General features: G+C 42.0%; 1 protein-coding gene across 5 annotated transcripts in view; it reads left to right on the forward strand.

Moving 5' to 3' along the window:
• Positions 1-19,284, forward strand: part of NR4A3 (nuclear receptor subfamily 4 group A member 3) — a 42,341-nt gene extending 23,057 nt beyond the window's left edge. For all 5 annotated transcript variants that reach the window (XM_061425789.1, XM_061425790.1, XM_061425792.1 and 2 more), the window contains 2 exons: positions 2,163-2,341; positions 15,999-19,284. In XM_061425789.1, coding sequence (XP_061281773.1) covers positions 2,163-2,341; positions 15,999-16,246 — 427 coding nt within the window. In that variant the 3' untranslated portion in view covers positions 16,247-19,284. The remainder of the gene's footprint in view (positions 1-2,162; positions 2,342-15,998) is intronic.
• The last annotated feature ends 297 nt before the right edge of the window (positions 19,285-19,581 follow it).

The following is a 19,581-nucleotide window of genomic DNA, read 5'->3' on the forward strand; positions in this document are numbered from 1 at the left end:
GGGAGCAAGTGTTTTCAGCTTTGCCTTTACCTCCCAGGTTTCTATTTAGTGTTACTTTCTGATACACCAGAGGGGGCGCTAAACAGTTCCCACAGCTTTGCAGCCTCCAGTATTTATTCCAAGAGGGAGAAGGAAATGGCAACCCACTCCAGTGTTCTTGCCTGGAGAATCCCAGGGATGGGGGAGCCTGGTGGGCTGCCGTCTATGGGGTCACACAGAGTTGGACACAACTGAAGTGACTTAGCAGCAGCAGCAGCAGCTTCTGGATCAATAAATTTGGTTCACCTTACCGCACTCAGTGACATCAAAAACAAACAGAAACTAATTTTTCAAAAAGCTAGAACCTGGAATCTCAGCTTCTGCCATAAAGTTCACATGTAGCATTTTAAATTCTATCTTCCTTGCTTCCTTTCAGTATAGGAGATGGTACCAACATTTTACCAATATTATAGGAAAAACCATCACTTTTCCCCTCTTTCTCTTCCCTGCTACCCACTCCCCAGTTTCACATCATGTTACCAGAAACTCTCATTTAAGATGCGAATTCCCATGCGTCATTCCCAGCTGTTTTGGTTTGGATCTACATTGAAGCAAGTCTAGAAATCTGCTTTTTTTATGTATTTATTAATTTTTTTAAATGAAAGATGAATATTTTTAATGATGAAATGTACAATTCACAAAGAAGATAGACATCGTAAACCATTAGACACCTAACAACAAAGAAACAAAGATACATAAAGCAAAAATTAGAAGAAATATGAGGGAAAAGAAAAAATATATATAATCATGTGTGACATATTAACTTAGAAATCTGCATTTTTAAGTCATATTCTAGCAATTCTGATGCCACTGGTCTGAGGTCCAGGTTTTAAACCCTGAGATTGAATCATTTTGTTCTGTGCATGCATGCCTCTGGGGAGGGATCTGTGGGAGAGACCAAAGTGGAGTTACAACCAGACTGCCAGTAATTAGCATAATTACAGCCAATCCTGCATGTGCAGGAGCCAAGCTGAATCAGCAATATGACTACTATCTATTAGGCAGGCAGCAAAGGATTAAGTCCATGGTCAGCTCCATGAGGGCAGACACCATGTAGGCCTATTCATCAGGTTTTCTCCAGTGTCCAGCCAAGGAATGGCACTGGTTTTGTGCTCAAGAAATATTTGCTGAGTGAATGAATGAATGAAGTTATTTCTCTAAAAAACACAGTTTAAAAGACATTAACATGTTAGTGCAATGGGCCAAGAGAGAGAAATATGTAGCAAGAGATTTGAAAATTAAAGGATTAAGTTAAGGTCCACCTAAAATTCAGAATTAGTTACACCTAACACTGGTTGGGCTCCTCTTGTATTCAGGCACTGTGCATAGACTTTCAAATTCTTTATTTTATTTAATTCCCACAACATTCTTTGGAGGTAGCAATTAGAATTCTTGTTTTATAGATAAGGATAAGGAAATGCAGAAAGATTAAAGGAGTGCCCAAGGCTCCACAGAGAAGTGGTGCTAACTAGAAGTTCCAGGGTGCCATTCCTGAGAAAAGAACGGGATCACTGCGGACATAACATAAACTATCAGGATGGATTGAGAAATAGCCGTCTACAGCCCCACTGTTAAAAGCGGAGAATGTAGTACAAAACAAGGACTCTTTTTACTTTAGATCATTGTTCAGTTTATGATTGATTTCTGGCGCTTGAGAGGACTTGGCGTTTTTAGAGTCTGCACAATGGAATTGTAGGGTCTAACCTCGGGCCTTATCAGTTTTCGACATTTAAGAAAATGAAAGAGAAGTCCTGGTGAAGGAGCACTGAAGGGAACAGTCTCATGTTCATGGCACGAAGAGATAGGGCACTGGGCTTCGCTTCCAGCATCCATCCCAGGGCAAGCCAGAAACTGCTTCTAACTCTAAGAGAGCAAACACCCTACTCTGAGCATGTCCAGGGCTGAGGCTTACCAGGGAAGTCAGCAGACCACTAGCAATGGTTGTGTATCCCAGGGTTGTTCATTGAGGGTGTCTGGGCGGGTTTCACAGCACCACGCTGGGTTTGTGAAGGCTGCCCAAAGCTGTGCGGGTACCAGTGCATTATGATGTTATCCCACTGGACAGATTGAACAGACCTATTTTTGTGTCTCTATCCTCACCCCCTGACGACTTTCTCTCGTAGGTCAAACACTGCTGAAGATAAGTTTGTGTTCTGCAATGGACTTGTCCTGCATCGACTTCAGTGCCTTCGTGGATTTGGGGAGTGGCTCGACTCCATTAAAGACTTTTCCTTAAGTTTGCAGAGCCTGAACCTTGATATCCAAGCCTTAGCCTGCCTGTCAGCACTGAGCATGGTCACAGGTAAGCGCCACCCTGACATGACGTGAAGGGACTGTGTCTCCCCCTCTCTCTCTTCCTGGCTTATGTTTGATTCTGGCTTTGGCTATCACACAAACACAGGAAATTAGGGAAATGATTGCCCCACTTTGCTGAAATCCACTGAGTTTGTTGTTGTTTAGACGCTAAGTCGTGTCTGACTCTTTGCAACCCCATGGACTGTAGCCCACCAGGCTCCTCTGTTCATAGGCTTTCCCCGGCTAGAATACTGGAGTGGATTGCCATCTCCCTCTGTAGGGCATCTTCCCAACCAAGTGATCAAACCCACGCCTCCTGTATTGGCAGGGGATTCTTTACACTGAACCACCAGAGAGGTCCCCCATTGCTGCTGCTGCTGCTAAGTCGCTTCAGTCATGGCCGACTCTGTGCGACCCCATAGACGGCAGCCCACCGGGCTCCACCGTCCCTGGGATTCTCCAGGCAAGAACACTGGAGTGGGTTGCTATTTCCTTCTCCAATGCATGAAAGTGAAAAGTGAAAGTGAAGTCGCTTAGTCGTCTCTGACTGTCAGCGACCCCATGGACTGTAGCCCACCAGGCTCCTCCATCCATGGGATTTTCCAGGCAAGAGTACTGGAGTGGGGTGCCATTGCCTTCTCCGCCCCACTAGGTTTATCATAGTTTAAAACAGGAGACACACAGCTGCAACTTATTGTCATGAACTTCCAGGAAAGAAGATTCCCAGTGGGTTTGGTTATTGTCAGTAAACCCAGTTATATGAAAATCTAAATTTCCACAGGGTCACTGTGGGCAGTTGGACTCACTGCTTCAGGGTTATTTTTACAGCAGCTTTTGAAGGAAGATTACGGTAACCAGCCTGGTTCTCTGGGGCAGAGGGGTGGGTCTTCGCTTCTCTCCAGTCCTTGGCTAGTAACCCAAAGTAAAACCAAAGAACTACATACACATAAAACACACATTTATTTATTTACAGCTTTATTTAGCAGCTTTAATTGGCAGAGGACTGAGGAAAAAGAGTATTCATATACAGCAAAAATGGTTCAGCTCAACTACTTTAAGGGTTTAAACCAGAAGCCTGGAACACATTCAGCTTCTCTGCTATGCCTTTCTCCCCCTAGATGTCTCTTCCTGTCTATCTTTTGGGAGGTAAATGATTCCAAGGCAGAATGACAAAGAAAAACAAAGGCATAGTGGATAAGAAAGGGAACACCATCTCCCTGTAGCTGCTTGAGGTCCCAGCTCCCCTCTGCTCCTTCATACTTTCAGAGTTTCCTGTTCGATCTCATCCTTCTTGCTCAAACTGGGGCCTGGTGAGGTAGTAACAGTAGATGGAGGCTCCAGAAGAGGCTAGCCAGAGCGGGTTTCACCTCCCATCCTTTTCATCAGACTCAAGTATAGGCTAGGTCATTGGACTGAGGATTAAGTTTCAGATTCTTGACATGCTCTTGGCTGTGGAAAACATGTTTTTTTAGGCTGGTGATGCATTTCACAGAGGGCCAAATGCATCCTGGGGCACACACGTGCCCTTCTCTCTGATGCATCAGAAATATGCTTACACACACCTCCTTGGGACGTCTCCTGTTAGCTAAAGGGAGATGTGTCTGAGTACATTAATAGACTAAGCTGGTTCATCATCTGATGATTTACATGAAGGCCAAGAAGAGTAAAGGTGTGTGCAATGGGAGGAACAGGACACCAGTTCCCTCAGGATTCCAAGTGGAAACTGACTCCTCCTGGTCTTTGGTCCTGAATGAGAAGTCTCCCTGCCAGAGGCTTCCAAGGAAACCATTGACAAAACAAAAAGTAACAGTTTCCAAGAGTACGGATTTGATTGAGGGGTCTTTCAAATGGCACACATAAGGGAGCACCTGAAGAAAATAAACACATTGAAGGCACAAACGTTTCACTCCAGCAGGACTGGAATGAACCTGGGTCAAAGGCTAGCTTTCCACTGAAGCTCTCCAGTTCAGTTTTAAAATCATTCAACTCTTCCTAGGACAGTTAAACCTTCAAAGCTAGAAAGTATGAAATTTAGTTAATTTAGAAAAACAGACACAAAACCCAGAGCCAGCTAACCTTTGCTTTCAGTGAGTAAAGCCAACACATTGCACATCTCTATGGAAATGGGTTTTGAGTATAGTTCATCGACAAGTATTCCCTGATCTAGGCACTCTGCTGCAATTCAGTGGATTTTCAGAGATGGTAACACATATCCCTGGAAGAGATAGAGCACGCAAAAGAATCCATGTGATACAAAGTGCTGAGTGCCAAGGTGGGGATGTGAGAGTGGGTACAAGGTGCTGAGAGACCCATGGTGGGAGATGGTCATCTCAAAAGAGGTAGTGTAAAAGAATCTAAAAAAGAGTGAATACATGTATACGTATAACAGAGTCAACTTGCTGTACACTTAAAACTAACACAACATTGTAAATCAACTATACTCCATTACAAAAAAAAATTTTTTAAGATGTAAATATATCCAAACCAGGAAAAAAAAAAAAAAGAGGCAGCATGAGCTGGTCTTTGATAAAAACATAGGATATCTCCAAGCTAAAATGGAAGGAGTGAGAATTCTAGGCATAAATATAAATTTGCTAAAGCCATTGAAAATGTGGCTGTCATACATTTCAAGTCTAAAAACCAGAGTGATGAGAAGTGAGACAGGTGTGATAGGTTAAGGTGAGGCACGGCATGGAGAACCTTTCACACTTGGATGAGAAGGTTGGGGTTTATCTTGAGAGCAGTGGGCATCCATAGAGAGGAGCATCATGGCCAGGCTTGCATTTTAGAAAAGTCTATCCTGACAGCTCCAAAATCACTGCAGATGGTGATTGCAGCCATGAAATTAAAAGACGCTTACTCTTGGGGAAGGAAAGTTATCACCAACCTAGATAGCATATTGAAAAGCAGAGACATTACTTTGCCAACAAAGGTTCATCTAGTCAAGGCTATGGTTTTTCCAGTAGTCATATATGGATGTGAGAGTTGGACTGTGAAGAAAGCTGAGTGCCGAAGAATTGATGCTTTTGAACTGTGGTGTTGGAGAAGACTCTTGAGAGTCTCTTGGACTGTAAGGAGATCTAGCCAGTCCATTCTAAAGGAGATCAGTCCTGGGTATTCTTTGGAAGGACTGATGCTAAAGCTGAAACTCCAGTACTTTGGCCACCTCATGCAAAGAGTTGACTCATTGGAAAAGACTCTGATGATGGGAGGGATTGGGAGCAGGAGAAAGGGATGACAGAGGATGAGATGGCTGGATGGCATCACCGACTCGATGGACATGAGATTGAGTGAACTCCGGGAGTTGGACAGGGGGGCCTGGCATGCTGCGATTCATGGGGTCGCAAAGAATCGGACATGACTGAGCGACTGAACTGAACTGACCCTGACAGCTGGTTTTGAGCACAGATTTTAGCAGGAAAGAGACTAAGAGGGAAAAAGCCAGTCCAGGTATGAAAGTTTGGTTTAAGAGGTGGTCCTGAGGCTGACATCTTTTTTTGTTTTACCCTTTAAGTAGAAATTAATAGACAACAGTGAGGTCACAGCATGTGAGTGCCAGGCAATCCCAACCTCGAGAGATTGGCAGTTCAGTGTGGAGAATATGGACTAGGAATTAGGAGAAGGTGGTGCTAGTCCCATCTCTGCCTGCAGTTTGCTGTGTGTACAGCAGTTACAGATGCTTTGCTGCTGCAGCTGTTTAGTCAGTAAGATATGTCCAACTCTTTGTGATCCCACGGACTGTAACCCACCAGGCTTCTCTTTGCATGGAATTTCCCAGGCAAGAATACTGGAGTGGGTTGCAATTTCCTTCTCCAGGGGATCTTCCCAACCTAGGGATCGAACTCACATCTCCTGCATTGCAGGCAGATCCTTTGCTGCTGAGCCAACTATAGCTGCTCAGCCTCTGCCCATTTATGTGGAGACTTGCTCAGGGAGGCAGCAGGTTGGCATGGCAGAAATTGCAAGGATTTTGGAGACCACCACCCCAGGTTTGAATCTGAGATCACATATTTAATAAGTGCATGTTACTGAGAAATGCATTTCTCTGAACTCAGTTTCCCCATCTGTAAAATGGGGATAGTAATATCTATTCCCTCTGGTGGCAGCAAGGATGACAGGTAACTAGGTTTGTGATGTAGCCAAACTGGTTTCAGAACAGGTGCTCTCCCCATTTATCTTCCATCCTGGAGGGATAGTGACAGGGACTCCCTCAAAACAGGCACATGCCTGCCCTTTCCACAAACCCTAGCAGTCCAAAATCAAACTCGGCAGCATGAGGAAACAGGTGGTAGCCTTAGAAGACAGTGTGTTTGGTGAATATATCCTAGGACGCTGGAGAGAGGCTGGAAGAAAGACAGAGATATTAAAGAAATTCGGCTCCACTTACCAGGCACTGACAAAGGGCCCAGTCCTTGATGGGGTGCTTCCAGGCCCTGCTGTCAGTCCCAAGGCCTGTGCAGAGCTGGTTGCTACAGGTGCTATAGTTATAATACACAAGAAAAACAAGGCCTCTTCTCCATTTCTGGATCTCTCAGAACTCTCTCTGTGATTTGCTGGTTAGGAGAGGGGTTGAAATGTGTGAAAACTTCAGGAAATGGCAGAAAAGGCAGTGCCTGAGCAACAGCAGTGCACTTTGTCATGGATATTAATTTTCATTTGAACGTGGGCTTCCCTGAAATCTTGACCTCTGAGAAAGCTCCATTGATCATAAAAGGTGATTGTGGAATATCAGTCGGGCTACTGGCAGGAGAAAATTTGTCCCCAGATTGTCTGCTCCAAACCACACAGAACTCATCAAAAGGAAATGGGGTTTTAGACATTTAATCAGTCTTGCTTCCAGGAAAGTTATTAAGAATCTGTACCACAATGGTAGTTTGTATAAACATGACATTTTTTCCTAATTCTTTTTTTTTTTTCTTCCTCCACTTCTGTCTCTGTGCCCTGATAAAAAACTAGGTGGCGAGGTGGGGCAGGAAATGGTTTTTTTCAGATCACTCTCCTTTCGCACAGTAAAAGGAAGTTCCCCACAGTTGTGGTTGTCACATGTTTTTACGTGTTTTTACGTCCTCACTTTATCTACCCTAACCACTCCTATATTTCTGACATAGGAGTAGTGGAAACACTTTGCTTCTGATAGAATACCAATGAGGTGATATCTAGTTGCAGTTAAGTATTTGTAATAAATAAGAAGCCCCCTCCCAAATAAAAAGTTAGTATGGAATTACCATTTTATAAGTATTGTTCACTAAATAAATATTGAGGCCCTACTGTATGTGGGGCACGGTGACAGTCTCTAGGGATGCAAAGATGAGCCATGTGTGAATTCTGCTGTCAGAATTCACAGCAGAAAAGTGTATGGTCTACTAGGAAGTCATATGTGTTGATGTAGTGAACTCAGTGTATGGTAGTGAGTGCTCAGGTCCTTAAAAGGGATAGATTCAGGGCAGGGGAAGTTCAGATTACTGCTAGCACTTTGGGGGTAAAGGAAAATGGAGGTACTGGTCATGCATGGCTTCCCAAGCAGATGGCATCGAGAAATGAGACCGTTTAGAGGAAGGACATTCCGCTGTGCAGTGGAGGAAACTGCACAGCAGGAGCATGGCAGCGGAACTCTTCACAGTCTGGGGAAAAGCAAGGAGCTGGAGTTGCATTATGTATTTTTTTTATTTTTTCCTTTTCTTAAAGATTTTATTGGCACATAGTTGATTTACAGTGTTGTGTTAGTTTCAGGTATACAGCAAAGTGAATCAGTTATACATATATCTACTGTTTTTCAGATTCTCTTCCCATATAGGCCATTATGCTATACAGTAGGTCTTTTAAATCCTATATGTAATCTCAGTAGAAAGAACAGAAAAACTAAAAGAGTACAAGCTACTGCCCTTGATGATGCTATATCTTAGAATGAGCATGAAAAAGAAGACATGAATCCACTGTGGGCCAAGGACTCCCTGCTTCTGATGGTGAGAGCTGACAGCATGTCCTGTACTCTGGGGAAATTTAAAGAATTTTCAGGGAAAAATATTGATTCTATGTAATATTTATCTTATGGCTTATGATTATGATCTAACCACAGAGTAAAATGCATTTCCCATAGAGTGAAAGGGGTTTCCCTGGTAGCTCAGCTGGTAAAGAATCTACCTGCAATGCAAGAGACCTGGATTCAATTCCTGGATCAGGAAAATCCCCTGGAGAAGGAATAGGCTACCCACTCCAGGATTTGCGGGTTTCCCTGGTGGCTCAGATAGTAAAGAATCCACCTGCAATGCAAGAGACCTGGGTTCGATCCCTGGGTTGGGAAGATCCCTTGGAGGAGGGCATGGCAACCCACTCCAGTATTCTTGCCTGGAGAATCCCCATGGACAGAGGAGCCTGGCGGGCTACAGTCATGGGGTCGCAAAGAGTTAGACACAACTGAGTGACTAAGCACAGCACATAGAGTTAAAAAGGAAGAACATTGGAAAGGCAGATTTAGACCAGCTAGTAGAGAGAATCTTGAGTGCCCAAATGCCATTTTGCAAGACACTACATTAAATCAGTGTTCCCCATGGCTTTCATTCCCTACTCACATCTTCCATCAGGTAGAAACTATTCTTTTCTTTCTGTAATCTTTCTCTTTTGTCTTATGGGAATGTGAACTTTGAGATTGAGGAGGGGGCAGAAAGCAGTGAAACAGTGACATGGCAGAACCCAGTAGGTGGCTGATCCTGCCACACCCTCCAGCACCTGTCTTCTCAGAGCTCCCCTGTTCACTCAGAATGGTTACCTGGTTACTGTTTTTCTGTCGCATATAGCCATCAGCTACATTGCAAGGAAAACTAAATGTAAAATTTGGCAGGGCCATATTAAAAAAAAAAATGGTAGTGGAGAAGGGATGTCATGGCAGTTGGAGATTGGAGGACTGGGTTCAAGTCTTCACCATGCTTACTTCCTAACTGTGCAATTTGGGGCAAGTTCCTTACCCTCTCTGAATCTCAGTTTTCTCCTTTTTCACAGGGATAATGATGTCTACATGTAGGTTTTTTATAAAGATTGAATGACTTAATGTGTACTTTACAGAAAAAAAAATTAGACAAATCTTTATTATTATTACCCTAAATGGCACAAGTTTTACTTCCAAGAAGAACTGGCAGTTTTAAGAATCCATAAGTCACTTCAATCATGTTTGACTCTTTGCAGTGTTGTGGCCTGTAGCCAGCCGAGTTCCTCTGTCTGTGGGTTTTTCCAGGCAAGAATACCGGGGTGGGTTGCCATTTCCTACTCCAGGGGATCTTCCCGACCCAGGAATCGAACCCGCATCTCTCATGTCTCCTGCATTGGCAGGTGGATTCTTTACCACTGGCACCACCTTTGAAGTCCCCCAAAATGTTGATGCTTCCCTACAGTTGTTTGTGCACATCACATTAAGCAATTTCTTTGGGTCTTTCTTTTCCAGCTAGAGTCAGGATTTCTTAAGGGAAGGGAGAGGTTTATTCATCTTTATAATTACTTTTGCGTTGAAAAGTGTCTGGCATAAGGTAAATATTGCTTGAATGAATGGGTTAATTGTGAATTGCAGAAAGTGTCCCAAATTAGGAAAATCTGTGTTATTTATTTTTAGTCCACTACTTTATTATTAGAAGATAGTCAGAATTCTTGAGAACTACCTTATTTTAATTCAGAGTGGCTCCATATTTATTGAACATCTGCTATGTGCCAGGCATAAAATCCCTTATCCTTGAAGAATCTGTGGTCTCACTGGGGAGACAGACACCTGCTCTAATAAATCAAAGACAGCCTGAAATGCACTATTACAGCCTGAGCACAGGTTGCTGACTGACTTGTGGTTTCCTGATCAGTGTGGGCTCAGCGTCTATGGGACTGCCCATCAGGAAAGGATGTTATGACATGAGAAGTAGCAGTGAGATGACTTCCCAGAGAAAGAAGTAGAACTCTGAGCAGGAAGTCCTGTTTGTTAGTGGGTGTCTGAGTTACACACACATCTCTCCCCAAGTGCTCTCTTATCCTTCCCCTTTGGCTCGACCTGTATTATTGTTGTTACTGAGTTGGCCTGTGCCAGGGCCTGTTCAAAGTCAAAAGAAGTTACTTTTCCTTATTGAGGCTGCTAATGGTACCATCACTCCTTTCCTTACCCCCTGATCCTTGCCATGAGGAAGAGGATTTGGCATTTCTTGTGTGGGCCTAAGAGGCAGAACTGTAAACTGTAGGAAGGCAAAATTTAGCTCAACATAAGGAAAGCTTTCTAAAAGACAGAACTATTTGAAATTGGAATAAGCAGCGATGCTGAGTTCCTGCCTAGAGGAGTGAGATTTACAGAGATTGAATGAATGCTAGTTGTATGCTGTATCAAACATCTTATGGGGACCGGGATTGACTGTAATAACAGCTTCTCCAACTTTCACGTGCATGCACATTATTGGACATCTTGTTAAACTGCAAATAAGAACCATACAATAGTGAGAAAGTGAGCAACAGTCCATGGGGTTTACATTTAATGGAAGAGGCAGGCACTGGTCACAAAAAAATATCTGATTTCAACCTGTTATATCCTTCAAAGGGAAAAAAAAATAGAGAAAATGCCATGGGAGAACAAGATCTAGATTTGGAGTAAAAAGGGAAGCTTCCTTGAAGAAATATTTGGTCTGTAATCTACAGGATGAATACATGTTAACCTGGTGAAGAGGGAAGAACAGGAGCACAAAGCTAAATAGCTTCATTTTTTCACTCAGTCTCTCCCCATCTCTCCCTGTTTCGTACCTTCTCCTTCCCTCCCTCCCACCCCTTCTCCCCACTGCCTGTCTCCCTGCCTCCCTGCCTTCCTCTCTCTCCTAGCAGAGATGTCTACTGCATGGCTAGCTAGAATGCACAGGAATCCAGCAGTGTCTTTAGATACTAACACGAGGCAGGTTAGGAGTGCAATCTGTTGTTGCTCGCTTTGTTCACTGTTCTAATCCCAGTGGCTATAATACTGCTTGGCACAGAAAGTGAAAGTTGCTCAGTGGTGTCCAACTCTTTATGACCCCATGGACTGTAGCCCACCAGCCTCCTCTGTCTGTGGGATTCTCCAGGCAAGAATACTGGAGTGGGTTACCATGCCCTTCTCAAGGGGATTTTCCTGACTCAGGGGTCAAACCCAGGTCTGCCGCATTGTAGGCAGATTCTTTACCATCTGAGCCACCAGGGAAGTTGTTGCTCTGCTTTGTACACTGTTCTAACCCCAGTGGCTATAAAGCTGCTTGGCACAGAACAGATACTCAAATATTTGTTGAAAGAAGCAATTAGTCAATTAGCTAATTAGATACACAGAAAGTAGGAGGGAGTTACAGGGAGGCTGAGTTCATCTCAGGAAGAGAAGGGACATTCTAACAATGTTCAAGGCAACCAGATAGAATAGAAATATCTCTGGACTTGGCATGAAAGAAATGAGCCACTTGTTAATTTTAACTGTGGCAAATCACCTAACTCTCTGTGCCTTAACCTTCTTATTCATTGAATAAAGATTATCTTTGCCCTGCCTAGTTCATAGAGTTATGGTGAATAAAATAATAAAACAATAAAATAATCTAAATTTTTAGAATGTAATGTAAAGTACTATTAAATATATTTTTATTATCAGGGTGTAAAAGTAAACTCCCAGGCTGGCTGGTGTCAGGCACTTTCTTTGTGGTATCTTGTAGTGGAGACTCTTGTCTTAGGAGAGAGTTTGAACTAAATGACTCAAATGCTTTCCAATTCATATATTCTATGGTTATGACACATAAATCCATATGTGTGGGCATGCATGCTCATTCCGACTCTGCAACCCTAAGGACTGGAACCTGCCAGGCTCCTCTGTCCATGGAACTATCCAGGCAAGAATACTGGAGTGGGTTGCCATTTCCTCCTCCAGGGGATCTTACCGACCTAGGGATCGAACCCACATCTCTGGCATCTCCTGCTTTGGCAGGCAGATTCTTTACAGAATCTGTATTTTAAAGTTATGAGTACATGAAGCTGATTTAAAATACATATTGGATAAAAATGATGTAGATCAAAATCCAAGAAATACTGAGAAGCTTGCTTTACTTAATTGGACAAAGATCTTAAACTGAAATCTGTATATAGGAAGGGGGAAAATCCAAATGTCTAATTTCCCCTACAATTTATGAACTCTCTGTATATCAGCTCTGCAGCCATGTTTACCAAGCTGCAATAAGAAAGGGAGGTTCCCTTAAACTAAAATGTCAGCGATTGGGGTTTTCAGGAATTTCAGATTATTGGGAAGGTCTCAGACACTTAGTGACTCCCTAGAGATCTGAAAATCTTACTGACTGCTGGCAGTAGTTTGCCTGGAGACTGAATTTTATTTCAACCCTTTTGAAAGAGTAAAGAAGCCACAAATCCAGTAGCTGTTCAACACAACAAAGAAGGTGCCTTTGGCTTCTAACAGGAGTGTCTCTGAATTCCTCAAGGAATTCCAGGCCTAGGGTTGATCCAGCTGGCAGGAGGTATCGATCTCCACTTGAATTCACTGAATAAATAATGGTTGCCATAGTTATCGAGCAGTCACAACTGGTTGGAGAGCAGGGAAAACTCTGAGGCACCTTCTGCGAGTTTGGCCACGAGAAAGTCTGGTTACAGGGTTCCATAATCAACCCCCTCCTGAAATCCAGCCCACACATTGCTCAGTTTCTTTCTTCTGATAATGAATATAGGATCCTGAATATAGTGCAAGACATGAGGCATGGAAGGGAAGGGAAAGCTTAAATCAATGGATTGGTATTTTATTCTGGGAAAAGCATCTCTCCCTGCATTATGAACCTAATTTGATATATCTCAGGATTTAATAGAATTTACTATCAGCAGGATGACTGTTTGATCATGTTACAGCAACGAAAAGGTTTCACAAAGGACCAAATCCCAGTTTGTTCTCTTTTAACATTGTTTGTTATACCAATACCATTAACCTGGATATTTTAAAAGAAAAGAGTGATCTGAAAGTCTCATGAATATTTTCACTTTTCTGTTTCCATTCACTCTTCTCTGTGTGTGTTCAGTCGCTCAGTCGTGTCTGACTCTTTGCAACCCCATGGACTATAGCCCACCAGGCTTCTCAGTCCATAGATTTTTCCAGGCAAAAATACTGGAGTGGGTTGCCATTTCCTACTCCATTCACCCTTCTCTAGATATCAGAATAATTTTTGCATAGGTGGTAGCACAGCTTAGATACCATTTTGTATTCCATTCTTTATTTAATGTAATAGTATATATTTCCCCATGTTGCTTCACAGCCTTTATGTCCTTTTTGATGTCTCCAGAATCTTCCATTATGAGGACATACTGTTTTTTACTCAGCACTTTCCCTATTTTTCTTCACTTTATCCCTTTCTGTTTTTTTTTTTAATTGGAGTATAATTGCTTTACAGTGTTGTATTAGTTTCTGCCGTACAATAAAGTGAATCAGGCATATGTATACATATATCCCTTCTCTCTTGGGCCTCCCTTCTTCACCCACATTCCACCCCTCTAATTCATCACAGAACACCGAACTGAACTCTCCATGCTATACAGTAGCTTCCCACTAGCTATCCATTTTATATTTGGTAATGTATTTATGTCAAACCTAATCTCCCAGTACATCCCACCCTCCCCTTCCCCATCCTCCACATCCACACGCCAGTTCTCTACATCTGCATTTCTACTCCTGCCCTGCAGATAAGTTCATCTATGCAAATTTTCTAGATTCTAGGTGATGCCACCCCAAGTGTCTTCTTGCATACAGTCTTATTCTTTTGTTCAACATTTTCTTCAGATAAATTCCCAAGAGTGGGATTACTTGGTCAGAGACCTTGGACATTTTATAGCTTTTGAAATTTGCTGCCAAGTTTGCAGCCAGATTTTTTGCTCTTGAGGTTGACAATAGGCAGCACTAGTGGTAAAGAACCTGCCTGCAGTGCAAGAGACCTAGATTTGATCCCTGGGTTAGGAAGATTCAGGAAGATCCTCTGGAAAAGGGGATGGCTACCCACTTCAGTGTTCTTGCCTGGAGAATTCCATGGACAGAGAGGCCTGGTGGGCTACAGTCCATGGGGTCGCAAAGAGCCAGACATGACTGAACGACTAAGCACAGCACAGCACAGCATACTGAGAGAAAGAGGGCTTCCCAGGTGGCGCTAGTGCTAAAGAACCCACCTGCCAATGCAAGAGACATCAGAGATGTGAGTTTGATCCCTGGGTCAGGAAGATCCTCTGGAGTAGGAAATAGCAACACACTCCGGTATTCTTGCCTGGAGAATTCCATGAACAAAGGAGCCTGGCGAGCTACAGTCCATGGGGTCTCAAAGAGTCAGACATGACTGAAGTGACTTAGCATGCACATACTGAGAGATGAAAACTGTGACTGAGATAACAGGGGCCAACGTCTTCTTTCAGGAAAGAGGCTCTGAAATCTACACGCTGAGGGAGAGCAAACTGATTGGCACTGGATGTCAGGCTCCTTTTTGTTCACAGGAGATACAACATTGCTCTGGAACCAGAGGACAGAGGCTGCCTCAGAAGACTGGGTTCAAATCCCAGTTCTTAGCAGTTGTGTGACTTTGGGAAAACCATTTAACCATCTATACAAAATAAGACATCATACTATTTAACATAGGGATAATTTTATATATTATTTTATAAAATATAAGATTACTGGTGTTCATGTCTTGCCACATTATGAAATGCTTGCATTACCTCCTCAGGTCCCCCTCTTCTTCTCTTTGACTTTTCCATCTTCACAGACGAGAAACATGTGCCAGGTATAAGTCAGTAGGAGTATGCGAGTGGGGAGGGAGGGGATAAAGAAAAGAAAATCTAGATTCTTCTCAATGCTGGTTAGCATGAAAACACAAGAATGCACTTTGTATCGGGGCAGCTTTTGCATTCACAAATGGAAAATTACAGCCCCCACTACCAAGTGAGTCTGTCAGGATGGCAAGATTTTTTCATTCACCTGGATGTGTGTCTGTGTCACTCTGAAAAGAGTTGCTTCCTCATGGGGCTTTTGTAAGGCCTCTGTCAGATGATGTGTGCAAAATAGTAACCACCCTGTTATTCATTCACTGTGGCTCTGTGCTGGGAACTGTGTGTTTCATCTGTGTTATTCTCCCAAGCTGGTCCTCCTAGAAAGTCTGAATTGGGTATGATTATTATCTTCATTTTGTAAGGAAATCATGGCTTAGACGTTAAGGGACTCTAAGGGACACTGAGTAAGTGACAGGACTGAGATTCAGTCCCTAGTGCTGTTTGATACTGTGTGCGTGCCTGCTAAGTCACTTCAGTGGTATCCGACTCTTTGCGACCCTGTGGACTATGACCTGCCAGGTTCTTCTGTCCATGGGGATTCTCTAGGCAAGAATACTGGAGAGGGTTGCCATGCCCTCCTCCAGGGCATTTTCCCGACCCAGGAATCGGACCCGTGTCTCTTATGTCTCCTGCGTTGGCAGGCGGGTTCTCTACCACTCGCACCACCTGGGAAGCTGCATTTGATACTTAAGGCCATGAACTACCTCTAAGAGGGAGGGCACTATGACTGTAAAATGCCATCCCAACTGGCAGAACAGGACACAGTCCTCTGTTAGGGATTCAGGGTTTTTTAAGATGTAACTGCCTCCTAAATTTTCCTATCCTTTTCTATCCCTCTGCAGAACGACATGGGTTAAAAGAACCAAAGAGAGTGGAGGAGCTATGCAACAAGATCACAAGCAGCTTAAAAGAGCACCAGAGTAAGGGCCAGGCTTTGGAGCCCACTGAGCCCAAGGTCCTGCGTGCCCTGGTAGAACTGAAGAAGATCTGCACCCTGGGCCTCCAGCGCATCTTCTACCTGAAGCTGGAAGACTTGGTGTCCCCACCTTCCATCATCGACAAGCTCTTCCTGGACACCCTGCCTTTCTGAGCAGGAGCAGCCTGAGCAGCGAGCTGCCTCATCTGCTAGCAGCTGCTTGCTAAGTAGCAGAGGGAGGGGGTCTGGACACCTACCATTTTCTGTCCTTCCTTAAGAGAGAAAACAAGCTCCTGTTGAAATGAAAGACTTTTTTTTTTTTTTTTCTGGCACTTTTCCTTACATCTGAAAGCCAGAAAACTTGCAAAGTATTGTGTTGGGGTTGTGTTTTATATTTAGGTTTTGGGGTTGGGATGGGAGGTGGGTATAGTTCATGAGGGTTTTCTAAGAAATTGCTAACAAAGCACTTTTGGACAATGCTATCCCAGCAGGAAAAAAAAAAAGGGTAATATAACTGTTTTAAAACTCTTTTTGGGGAATACAATTATAGTTGGTTTGTATTTAAAAACAAGAACAGCCAAGGGTTGTTCTCCAGGGTAGGATGTGTCTTGAGACTGATCCCTTTAGAATACACTTCTTGTATCAAGGGTATGTATGTGGTGCAAACAAAGCAGAACTTTCCTCTTCGTAGTTTCTTTCTTCCTTTATTTTAACAAATGGTGAAAGATGGAGGATTACCTATACATCAGACATAGCAAAATGATAATGGCTGTTCGCTTCCATATACAAGTGCAATTTTTAAAGTGCTGTCTTACTAAGTCTTGTTTATTAACTCTCCTTTATTTTGTATGGAAATAAAAAGGAGGCAGTCAGGTTAGCAAATGACACATGCTAATTTCCCTAGCAGAGGCTCTGTCCACCTGCCCTGTAGAACCCTTCTGAGGTTTGGTCCATCCAAGATTTTAGGCCATTCTTGATGGATCCAGACCCCTGCCCTAACTGTCCAACTGTCCTAAAGAGGGCTCAGATTATAAGACGGATTGCCACACAGCTTCTTTTTTGTCATGTTTTGTAAATCCTGCCAGAGTTCCCTAAACTTGCTTCAATTATAGAAACTGACTGGCATTCATTCAGAAGCCCCAGGAGCATTCAATAAGTTTCAAGTATATTGAACCCTAGATAAGAACATGCAAATAAGTAGGAATGGATCATACAGGGTAAGCACCAGGGATAATAAGGTTTTTTAAAATATATATAATTTAATCTTTGTTATTGGTTAATGAGACAATTTTGGAGAACAGGCAAGTCTTATTATAAAAAAAAATAGTGTGAATGTAAGTACTAGAAAGAATTAGTGGGCTGCGTTTCAACATTCCGTGTTCGTACTCCCTTTTGTATGTTTATACTGTTAATGCCATATTATTATGAGATAATTTGTTGCATAGTGTCCTTATTTGTATAAACATTTGTATGCACGTTATATTGTAATAGCTTTGCCTGTATTTATTGCAAGACCACCAGCTCCCGGAAGCTGAGTTACAGAGTACTTAAATGGGGTGTTCACGGTGAACTTGGATACACCACTTAGAAATTAAATAAGCAAATATATATATAAATATAGCAGGTTACATATATATTTATAATGTGTCTTTTTATTAACCATTTGTAAAATAAATGTTACTTTCCATGCGGTTATTTTATGGTTCATTTGCAGTGACTTTTAAGGCAGTACTGTTTAGCACTTTGATATTAAAATTTTGCTTATGTTTTGCTAAATTCAAATAATGTTTGAAGATTTTTAGGTCTAAAAGTAACTTTATATTATATATATACTCTGTATCAAGTCAAAATATCTTTGGCCATTTTGCTAAGAAACAAACTTTGAATGTCAAACTGATGTCATAGTAGTTTTTGTTAGCTTTGAATCGTTTTTGCTTTAGTCTTTTTAAAGGAAACATAACAAAACTATGCTGTTTATATTGTCATTAAATTATACAATCAAACAAATGCCAAATGATTGCCTAATTGCTGCAAAGGAGAGTCCAGATAGCAAATCGTATATGTTTTTTTCCAAGTGTCATTCTGATATTTGATCTTGTCTTATGTTTGTGTGAGCTTTTGTGAGAGATTATTTTTATATTAATATCAAGATGATAGGATCTGGAATGTTAGGATCTTGGAATGTTAGAAGGGGCCTGACTTGTCAACTAGTTCAACCCTCCCTGAAATTCATAGAGAAGAGAACTGGGGCCCAGCAAAAGGCAGAGTTATGCAAGATCAAACAGCTGGTAACAAAATCAAGACTAGGACCTAATTCTTCTTTCCATGGTCTTCTTACTTAATTTACTTCATCTACAGGAAAACAGGCTTTTAAAAATAACCACTAATACTTACATTTTACCATGAGTAAAGTAGTACTTTTGCAGTAATTTTTTGAGTTTATATGCAGACATAATAGACATTACTAAATATCAGGAAAGCTAACATTTCATACAAGGTAGCTTCAGACCAAATTCAAGTTGAATTTGAATAAATTAGAAATGCTGTGCATACATATAACCCCTTTGTGCACTGTTAGTCTTAGAATGTTAATCCTTGTTTTTTGTCATGTCTGTAAAGGAGAAACAAAACAAAAAACCAGAGCCCTAGAGAAATGCTGTCACTTTTTATTTTTACACCCATTGGATTTAAGGAAAAGACTTTTTAGTCGATATTGATTGGTTGGAAGGAATGAAGAAAGTTTTTAGTTATAGGTCCAGACACTAGTGCTGAAAATAAAGATTATAGCCAGTGTTCTTCTGTCTTCCATAGTTACTACAACTATGAGAGCCCCCCAAACCCCCACCAAGTCATCTATCAATTCAGCTCTCTTTTTTTTTTTTGGTCTTAATGTTGACACACAAGTTTATACAGAGTGGATTACCGAACTAGCTCAGAAGAGGACAGCAAAGAATTAAAGCAGGTGATCTTCCCTTGTGGGAGAGCTCTCTCAGTGCTAATATGCCTTCTGTGGGCAGAAATCAGGAATCCACCAGCTGTTAATGGAGAGTGCCTTGCTTCCATTTCAGACAGCAGAGTTTTCCAAAGTTTCTCTGCTCCTCTAACAGCATTGCTCTTTAGTGGGTGTTAACATTGTGTTTGAAAGAAATGCTCTTGTACATTAACAATGTAGATTTAAATGATTAAATTAAATTACATTGTATCAATGGCTACTGGTCTGTTGAATAAGCACGCTTCATTTAACGGTATTTTCTTAATCATTTATATAATGGTATTTGCTGTGAACTCTTAAAGTGAAGAAAGTGAAAGTGTTAGTAACTCAGTCATGTCCGACTCTTTGCAACCCCATGTGAACTCTTAAACATATCTCAAATGGATTTTTTAAAGGCTTACTAGTGCTGAAAAATTAATAGGCATTCTGAATCAGAAATATATTAAACTTCACTGATTGGGAAGAGGGACATTCTAAATTCAATAACTATCTATTGATTACTTCCTGCAAGCAAAGC

The sequence above is a fragment of the Bos javanicus genome, chromosome 8 (genome assembly GCF_032452875.1).
Source record: "Bos javanicus breed banteng chromosome 8, ARS-OSU_banteng_1.0, whole genome shotgun sequence".
NCBI lineage: Eukaryota > Metazoa > Chordata > Mammalia > Artiodactyla > Bovidae > Bos > Bos javanicus.